Below are 10,000 nucleotides of genomic sequence, written 5' to 3' on the forward strand. Positions count from 1 at the left end.
ATTGCAAGATATAACGTAGATACAGAGCAACATTAGGCTTGATCATATATCAAAAATAGAAAAACCAACATGAACACATATTCTGTAAGATTCACAAATGCCAGCGAAAAATTCAGACTATTTCTTGACAGTTTAAAATATTCGATTTATTAATTAACGCCAAAACGGGCAACATCTTCCAGATAAGGTCTGTCGCATATACACCGAGACGTCATCAGCCAGTAAGCCGCGGTTCTCTGAGGGTTATATCAAGTCATGGCTATGCCACACCGAGTAGAAGGAAGCAAGTACGTAATTTTAATCCGTTGTAATCCAAATACATATTTCATCTTGATTTTTTAAGTGCTTTAATATATAAAGGCAATGTTTCACATATTATTCATTTAATTTATATGCATTATGAGATGATTGTTGTTGTCACTGTTGGTCTGTGAAATATTTTTGCTTAGAAGATTCAAAGTTATTGATAGGATGTAGAAAAGGTATGAATGAGAATGAATATCTTCACAATACAAGAGATGTATTTGACTGGTTTTGCTTATATTTTTGTCAGAAATACAAGTATTTCTGAGTAAGATATAATCAAAACTGGTCAAATACATCTCTTGTATTGTGAAGATATTCATTCTCATTCATACCTTTTCTACATTTGTCAACATGAATACTTATTGACAGGAGTTTCCCTTTTCATTTTTGTTCTTTGATTTTTATCTCACCTCCTTTTATCATATCATAGGGTAGATATTGAGTAGAGTCTCTAATGTAACGTATCGTAGCCTTGTCTAAAAATGGCTCACTTAACCTAGCCTGGCTATGTGAATGTAACTCAGCTTATCTTATTCTGAAAGGAGTTCACTGTGACAAATATGAAAAAAAATTGGCCAAAAGAGAGGTTATATAAATTTCGTAAAGGAAGAGGTATCATTGATGTGTTCCATTTGTATCTGCAGGAGAATTTAGGGCAGTTTTTACAAAGACTTAGTAGTCTGTGCTTACCATAATTCCGTATATCTTTAGGAATCTATCTGTAGTACAGCTGTGTAGTCCAGTTAGAATTTTATTTTCACATTGTGTCATTCATGAGGTAACATTTTGAGTTGTCCAATATTATTTCTGAGCATGCAGTCACTTTCATTGTTGTGCATTGAAATCTGAAGTACATTTCACTTCATTAACCCCTTCTCCTTCTTTTTTTCCTTTTTCTTATGGGTTCTCTTTTGTGGCTACTTCTCTTCTTCCTCTCTCTTCAGATTCTCCCTCTTCCCTCCTTCTTTTTCTTCTCCTTCTCCTTCATCTCCTCCTCCTCCTTCTCCTTATCCTTATCCTTCTTTTTCTTCTTCTTCTTCTTCTTCTTCTTCTTCTTCTTCTTCTTCTTCTTCTTCTTCTTCTTCTTCTTCTTCTTCTTCTTCTTCTTCTTCTTCTTCTTCTTCTTCTTCTTCTTCTTCCCCTCCTCCTCCCCCTCCTTCTTCTTGTGCATCTCCTTTGATCAACCATTTTACTTTGTCTGTATTTTGCTAGTATCTTTTACATAACTTCTCTACCTTGTGGGCCAGCATCATAACTGGTGCGGCTGCTGCAGAACTGCTAATAACAGTCCCTGCTAGAGGTGGATAAGTATGGCTAATAATTTGCACCCGGTGTATGCTTTCACTTTGGGAAACACACATGTATATAAATCTAGACAAATGCAATAGTGGTTCTGGTTTGACACCTGCTCACAGTTTAGATATTATTTGTCCATGAAATATGAAAGATTTTTAAAGATTTTTTAAGACTTTTATTCTTGTGGGAGAAATTTTGTGAAGGCAGGACAAAGTCCTCTGGTTGTTTGAATTAGTAGAAAGATTTATGGTGTTGGGAAGATATTTTAAGGAAAATGTTTTGGTCTGTGATATTCTTAAACAATTGCTCATATTTTTTTCATATATAGAATTGTCATTCCTTTCTATTAATTATGCTGTAGAAATCAAGACACAGTTACGAATTAAAAGCTAATTATAAAACACATATATGTTACATGTGACATTTTTTCTAAGCATTTTGAATATCAAAAGAATGATAATACTTTGCACAAAGGTATGCCACATTATACATCAACCCACAGAATTTACTCTTAAACTTTGAACAAAAATCATATTACCAGGTTGGAAAGGTTGGTAAGGATGGAATATCATTAGTGGATTTTGCAAATGCTGCCTGCTTATATGTTAGAAGACATTAACATTGATTTTTCCCCCCAAAAAGTCTTTTTGTGTATGTCTTTCTGTAAATCATATTAGAGATGACATGCTATAAATCATGCGTGACCTGATGTGACCCACCATAGAAGATAATGGAAGATAAAAAAAGCTTAAATCTGTTGTAAGGAATTAGCCTCATTGCATAAGAAATACAGAGTATTATTGGTTTGCATTTTTTTTCACTTAGCAGTCAGAAGAGATCACATTGTTTGATGGTGAAGGTGTTGAGAGAAATGAGGTTTCTGTCAGTGGAAAATGTTTAACTGTGTGTAGATAAAGAATATTGTTTTCCATGAGGTCTCGGTTCAGTCCCAGGCACTATCTGCATTGTTTCTGCTGGGGTTGGTGGTCATGTTGTATGTCACTTGTGGGAATATGTGTAAATATATATAAATATATATATATATATATTCATATATATTCATATATTTATATATTTATATATCTATATGTATATACACATGCATACACACACACACAAACACACGCACACGCACACGCACACGCACACGCACACGCACACGCACACGCACACGCACACGCACACGCACACGCACACGCACACGCACACGCACACGCACAAACACACGCACACGCACACGCACAGGCACACGCAGAGAGAGAGAGAGAGAGAGAGAGAGAGAGAGAGAGAGAGAGAGAGAGAGAGAGAGAGAGAGAGAGAGAGAGAGAGAGAGAGAGAGAGAGAGAGAGAGAGAGAGAGAGTGTGTGCAGTTGTGCCCCCTTGTTTAGTCTTCCAGTGGTGCCCCTTCAACCCTCCAAGTCATATCTCGTAATCCATTTTGTTCCCTAATCCATTCCATTGGTACATCCTTAGCCCTTCCAATGGTGCTTCTCAATGGTAACTCCTCTGCCCTTGCTCTGGTGCCTCCCAGATTACAGATGATGCGGTGAGGTTAATAGAACCTAAATCTGTTTGACTGGCTTTGTTGATGTAAAACATAGATAATTACCAATTTATTATTCTTAGAATATAACCTTAGGTCCTTGTTGTGAATCTGGAATTCTTAAATTTGAATGCTTGATGGTTAATTCAGAGTTGCTCTATTTATATGCATATGTAGGTATGTATGTGTGTAAGTGTGTAAGTGTATATATATACATAATATATATTCATGCATATAAATAAATGGGTAAAAATATAGCTGGATATGTATATCAATTTGTTTGTTTAATTATTTAAACACTGATTAATGCTCTAACCGATTAATTGATTAGAAACTGTCATTGAACTGATTAAAGGTAGATTTCACTTCTGCACGGATTATGTATGTTAGTGTTTTGATCACGTGCAACACATAATGGCAAGGTGACACCTCGTAGGATATATTTGTGCTGAGTCAGACACTGGAATGGTGTGAGTCTTTCTTGTAAATATTTTTATTTTTGCATATCAGTTTTGGGTATTTTATTTGCTCTTATATTTTGATGAGTTAAGATTACTTTTGTTAGATATGCTTAGTATTCACTTGGTAAATTCATTTCAGTGAATGATATATAAGAATGAAGCTATTCAGTAAGACATGTTTATAAAATGGAGAGATGGATATAATATATGAACTAATCTAATCAAGTACATTCAACAAGCTAAAAGAAAATAAGAAAACAAAAAAATAGCAAGGCATATGGAGTAATACATATTTATCTTCTGATTTTTCTTTCAGTTTCTTTCAGGTTATAAGAGTGGCTGCTACGAAAAGCAGGACGTGGGCAGTGATTCGGAAGGGTCCAGTGTAATTGGCTTTGGGAGTACATACACTCTGCCACTGACAGTCAACCACCCAATTGTGTATGGAACTGGTCTGTCGTTTCAGCAGCCATATTCCCTGAAGTCCAATTCAGACTTCGGCTTGACTTTTACCAAGAGTGACAGCGATCAGTCTCAAGAACATGATCAGTTTGGGGACACGTATACTCTGAAGTCAGCATCTGATCATCCCAATGTGAATGAACTTGAATTTGCCAATAAAGCTTTCAGATGCTCTCCTGAAGGAAGAGATGACAGGTCTGAAATAGATTCATATGGCAATGCCAGAGGAATTCTGAGAGAAAATACCTATAATCTGAGACCCCATTTAGTAAGCACACATAGTGACCTGGAAATTGATAACAATAGTTCCTATCACACTTCGCACAATGGCAGTAACCACTTTAGGAGAGACTTTGATACGACTTCAAATGATGGCTCAGAATGTACTGTTATGAGCTTGGGTCGAAGGATACAGCTTATGGCAAGTACTGAGCCCAAAAAACAGCGAGAAAGTGAGACCAAAGACGAGAGCTGGGACACGGAATGGAAAGAGCTCCTGAAACAGAATCACGAATTGTTGTTAAAACTCTCGAGTAGGGATGAACCCCACACACTAGAGAACTCAGGGAGGTGTGACCATACGAAAACAGTGTTAGTCCACCATAGTGGTGTCCAGACCCAGTTCCTGGCAAACAGTTCAGGAGTTAGTGAACCTTTGGAAATACCTCTGAGAAACATGTCGGGGGAAGAGAGATTCCAAGATCACGTAGAAAAACAACATGCAGAAGAGCTTGTAGGTGATGAGGACTTTGATGGCCAGGAACTGGCTGAGAACTGTGAAAGTCCAGAGTGTGTGTTAGAAGATATAATTGAAGAATCAAGTTTGAGTGACAAGTCAACTCCAAGGACTATCGTAGACCAACCTCAGGATGACACAGAAAGCACAACTATTCAATCCAATACGAAAATGGATAGTCCTTCCAGTGGTGATGCCAGTCCAGAGAGTCCAGAAGACTGTCATTCCCACAATAAAACCAAACAGCAAGAAAAGGAGGAAGACATATCCAGAACAGTTGAATCTGGCCAAGGGAAGGGGGTCATGCCACTCTCGAATACATATGATTTTTCATGTACTACAGACCTCCCAACCTACCGCCCAGGATCTGCTGCTGCATACATAGTGCGTAGCCGCTGGACTTCAGAGAAGCGTGTTAAGTCACAGGGGTCAAAAGATCTGCTTGAGGCTCTACAGATGATAGAAGATGAAGAAAAGAAGACCTCAGAATCATACGAGAAAGAACAGGGCAAAGTGGCGAGTGTAGCTGAAGCTCCAGTTATCTATGTTCAAGATGCAGGAGTTAATACCAGGCAGATATACAATGCCAAATCTTATGAATTTCCACCAACTGAGAGCTTGAGCAGTTCCCCAACAAGGTAGGTCTGGTTTCTTCAGTTGAAGGAATATTTTTATGCATATTTATATGTTGTAACAAATCCCATGTTAACTATTCATTTTATTTTAAAATACCCTTTTCTAGGAGTTCAAAAAATTAGTTGAAATCTTGAAATATTTTAAAGAGATAATTTTCTTTACTGTATATAATGACTAAAGTATTCCCTACATTACCTGTATGAAGTTTCAGCTTGTCTAACAAAAGTTCCTTGAATAATTCAGCATATGCAAAGTTCTATGTTTACTTATGTACCATGTACCTTTATTTTTAGATCCTTCACTAAAGAAAGTGAGATGAAACCGTTAAGTACCCCGCCACCTATACGAGAATGTCCTGCTACCTTACCTGTGCTACAGGTATTAGTAGAAAAGGTTTTCCTCTTTACTCAAGATTTAGCTGAACGCTGGCAGAATGGGAATACTGAGGGTAAGTTAAAAATAACATTAGTGTTGTGTAGTCTTGGCTCTCCTGGGAAAAGTCTCTGGATTACATCAGGGTCTTGTAAATAGAGTTCTTTCTTATAGTTACAGGTTTAAAGTTTTAGTTAACAATAATGGTGATGTTGATAATGATCATACTGATGATAAAGTGATTATTGCAGGGACCTAAAACTTGCCTGATTGATGAACATTACATAGTGCACAGTACAAGTTATGTTTTTCTGAAGTCTAGATAGTCAAGTATTAGGCCTCAGACTTACTGCCTAATCCTCATGGTGATACTAATCATTATTCAAATCCTAACATTAATTTCAGTGGTAATTTTTGAACTGTGGATATTAACCTTGTGCTACTGAAACAATATTATTTTTTTCCCCTGCTGTTTGGATAACTGTTATGAAGAATGGTATCTGTGTGGATATGAATTATAAATATTCATTTTGGGGAGACAAGGTGCTACAAGGGTATCTGTTGAAAGTAAAGTCTATGGATGATCTTTTAATCATTTAATGCAGATGTTAGAATTGTAGAAGAATGAGAGCATTCTTGCTTTCAAGTTTATTCACAGGTCACTAGTAACACAACAGAAAATATGAGGTCACTAGTAACACAACAGAAAATATTAGGTACAGGCCACCAGTCCTTATCACGACATAAAAGATTACTTAGATATCCTGCAGGATGCTACATTCCTAGTTGACCTTTGCTCCTTGCTTCCTGTATTCCTAGTTTAAGAATGGAAGATAACCTGTTATTGTGAGAGATGTGGGTCAAGGTAGTACAGGGTTGACCTACGGTGACCTGCCGAGGTTATTATACTCTGGATCTGTACAGAGTATAGACATGAAAATTTTACCAAGATTATTTTTCCTTTCGATACAACCTAAGTTGTGAAAGTTATACAAAATGGAAACCAATTTCCTTTCTCTCAGCCATCGTTCTCTCCCTCTTACAGGGTCTCAAGAAGAACTCCTCTATCAGATAGTTGAGGCAGAGAAATTACTAGAAAACATCTGCATCCAAGAGAAGCGCAAGGAAGACCCAAAGAAGAGTCCTGAATTGCATGCCAAGTGCGAGGAGAAGTTGAGAAACAAGCAAGAGGAAATGGAGGCCAGAATCCAGAAAAATCTAGAACTTATACGAAAGGTGAGGCCAAGATGCCTGGAATTCTTGTCGGAAGAGAAAGGGATTAAATCTTTGTTTTACAGTAAAGGGAATTGAATCTGTTTGTGTGATCAAGGTCTAGCTCATGAGTCTTTTTGCTGAAGAAAGGGTTGGATATTTTTTTAAAGGAATATGTTGGTACCTTTATATAGTGTAAGAGTAGACTTACTTCCAGTAATTCAGAACTGAATTAAGGTTTTCTGTTTCCATTCAGTTTTGATGGATTTAAATTACTAGAATGTTAATAACAGTGCATAGTAGAATTATCTTCTTTAGAATTCATGGTATGCATATTTCATAACCTATATGACTGGAAAGGCACATGTGTTTTATTAGTGTATTCAGTCACTAGTAGTTTTTGCAATTTATAAATGGTGATTTGATCTTAAAGTATTATATCATATAGATTTAGCCAAGTTTTCTGATATATTTTTTCTTCAGATGGATTTCAGCTTTTTCTTTATCATATTTTGCAGTTACTAGACGATAAGAAGACGCTGACTGAACAATGCGAAATGCTTGTGAAAGAGCAAAGAATTTCGGAGAAGAAGAATGCAGACAAGGTATTTCAAGAAATGAACAACAAGCATTTTGAAAAAAAGACAAGAGTGGAGTATGTGGAAAATGGCTCTTGTAGGGTAAAGTTCGGTTTTGTAACCAATGACAACTCTCTTTGTAGATCAAGCTTATGGAAGATCGTCACATGCAAGAAATGAAGTCCTTACGAGAGAGGATCACAACAGCAGAACAAGAAAAAAGAGAAAAGTGGACCCAGCAGAAAGCAAAAGCTATTAAAGTGAGTCATGCTGTATGTTTTATAGAGGAATAAGTAAAAATATGGAAAGGGGATTTATGTTTCCTTGATAAAGTACTTGATGGAGTACTCTTTGATATTTGATACACTCACTCCCTGTAAATTAGACATTTCTATAAATTTGGTGCTTTCTGAGTGCAAGATATTTAGGGCTGGATTTTCAAAACTCTACTTTTGAACAAGAGATGTATAATAGTCTGTGTGAATGTTGTATTTGATATTTTTGTTTCACAGTTTCATTTGAACAGCTGTTGCACTAGATATTGTGATTACAGTTTTTTATTCTAGAAAGCCCAAGAGATACAGAACTTCAGATGAGGTAGCCAGCTACTATTGTGTGATTATATGTGAGTTTCATGTAATTTAAGAGTTAACAGATTTTTAAAAAATTGGCTCAAATTCACAGGAAACCACCTACCGGGGACTGGAAACAAAGATGAAAGACCTCACCGCAAAACACCGTGATGAGATGAGCGAGCTTAAAGCACAGCATTGGGAGGCTCTGAGGGAGGCAGAGGAGAAGATGATAACACAACTCCGATCCCAGGAGGAGGAGCTCAAGAAGAAGTACGAGCAGGAGAAGGAGGAAGCTTGCAGGAAGGAGAGAGAGAGGGAGCAGCAGAGGTGAGGATTGTCTGTTGTTTTTTTCTCTTTTTCTTTTCTATTTGTTTTCTTTTGTTTCTTTTTTTCATAGTTTTCTTTGTTTCTTTTTTTCATAGTTTTTTTTTCTGTTCTTTTTTTTTTGTTTTCTTTATCTTCTCTTCCTTTCTTTTGTTTTAAAATTTAACCCTTAAATCTTATGACATTCCTGTAAGTTTAATGGCAGTGAGCTAGAGTTACTTGTACCAGGTGATGTATCAGGTGTAGGTGACCTCTTGTCTTAAGGTTGAATATTTGCCTAGTAGTTGGTCCAGGGAGATTTCCTATTAAATTTGGTTGATAATTTCTTGTATTCATGTTGACAAATGTAGGCAAGGTATGAAAGAGAATGATTATCTTGTATTGTGAAGATATTCATTCTCATTCATACTTTTCTATATAATAATTTCTTTTGTCATAAGGATAATAGACAAGTATCCGTCTCTGGGTTCATTGTGGATCCATATGTCCCTTTTTGTGGTTTCTTATGGTCAGAGGATTACACTGGAATATTTCACTGGAGAGGAATATTATGATTTGATGTGACTGCTGGAGGTGTGTAGAATTATATTATGGATTTGTCAGCTAAGATTGTGTAAATTTTGTTTTTAGTTAAGTGTTCCTTTTAATTTGATGAATTTAATAGCAGTGTGAGATTAATACTGATGGATTTTGATTAAGACAGAATGCTGTCATTTAGTTTGTGAATATTGTGTATCAGAAGTAGAGTTACAGATTGATTAATGAGAATTGCTTTTTCAAAGACTGGATTTAGAGATTCGACAAAGCGAACAACTGTCCCTGACTCGACTGGAGACAGTCCGCAAGCAGCAAGAAAGGGATATCAAATCCCTGATCGAAGAGCATCATCGAACCCTAGACAGGGAACGTTCAGAGCGAGAAGCAGCCCTGAAAGAGGCCAATAAGGAGAAGCAAAGAGTTATAGAGGAGAACGAAGAAAAGATTAGGAATATGAATCGCAGACATGAGGTAATGAATTTTTTTCTTTAGCTTTATTTTTAGCTCTTAATGAACAGTACACAGCATTTGTTGTTATGAACTATGACGATTATTGTAAGCAAAAGATGATAGAAGAATTTTTTGCCATTATATTTTTCTACATGTTAATGGCAGAAGTAATTTTACTTGCCAATTTCTCCATTTGGTTAATACAGACTTTTGTATCTCAATTTGTTTACCCTCCTGTTTGCACATGAAGCTCTGAGTTATCCCATTCATTAAGGAATAAAACACTCTGAGTACTGTTTCTTGTACTTAATAATAATGTAGCATTTAGTTTTATTTTTATCATTCCTATTACCAATACCTCATCCATTGCAAATACTCCTCCTTGACAAACAGGAAGACCTGGCCAACCTCAGACAACGAGACGAGAAAAGCCGATCTGAATGGCGAGAGCAGTTCATGAAGGAGCAGAGTGAGGCCAAGAGTCAGTCAGATAGGGAGCTGCGGGAGAGGTT

The 10,000-nt window shown here is 36.6% G+C and overlaps 1 protein-coding gene across 4 annotated transcripts in view; it reads left to right on the forward strand.

Moving 5' to 3' along the window:
* LOC125036623 (centrosomal protein of 131 kDa-like) overlaps positions 1 to 10,000 on the forward strand; it is a 15,907-nt gene that overhangs the window by 1,589 nt on the left and 4,318 nt on the right. For all 4 annotated transcript variants that reach the window (XM_047629380.1, XM_047629377.1, XM_047629378.1 and 1 more), the window contains 9 exons: positions 183 to 287; positions 3,923 to 5,442; positions 5,734 to 5,888; positions 6,858 to 7,048; positions 7,543 to 7,629; positions 7,746 to 7,862; positions 8,287 to 8,504; positions 9,284 to 9,509; positions 9,882 to 10,000. The exon at positions 9,882 to 10,000 is cut by the window's right edge and continues 105 nt beyond it. In XM_047629380.1, the coding sequence (XP_047485336.1) occupies positions 183 to 287; positions 3,923 to 5,442; positions 5,734 to 5,888; positions 6,858 to 7,048; positions 7,543 to 7,629; positions 7,746 to 7,862; positions 8,287 to 8,504; positions 9,284 to 9,509; positions 9,882 to 10,000 (2,738 nt within the window). The remainder of the gene's footprint in view (positions 1 to 182; positions 288 to 3,922; positions 5,443 to 5,733; positions 5,889 to 6,857; positions 7,049 to 7,542; positions 7,630 to 7,745; positions 7,863 to 8,286; positions 8,505 to 9,283; positions 9,510 to 9,881) is intronic.

Source organism: Penaeus chinensis, chromosome 21 (genome assembly GCF_019202785.1).
Source record: "Penaeus chinensis breed Huanghai No. 1 chromosome 21, ASM1920278v2, whole genome shotgun sequence".
NCBI lineage: Eukaryota > Metazoa > Arthropoda > Malacostraca > Decapoda > Penaeidae > Penaeus > Penaeus chinensis.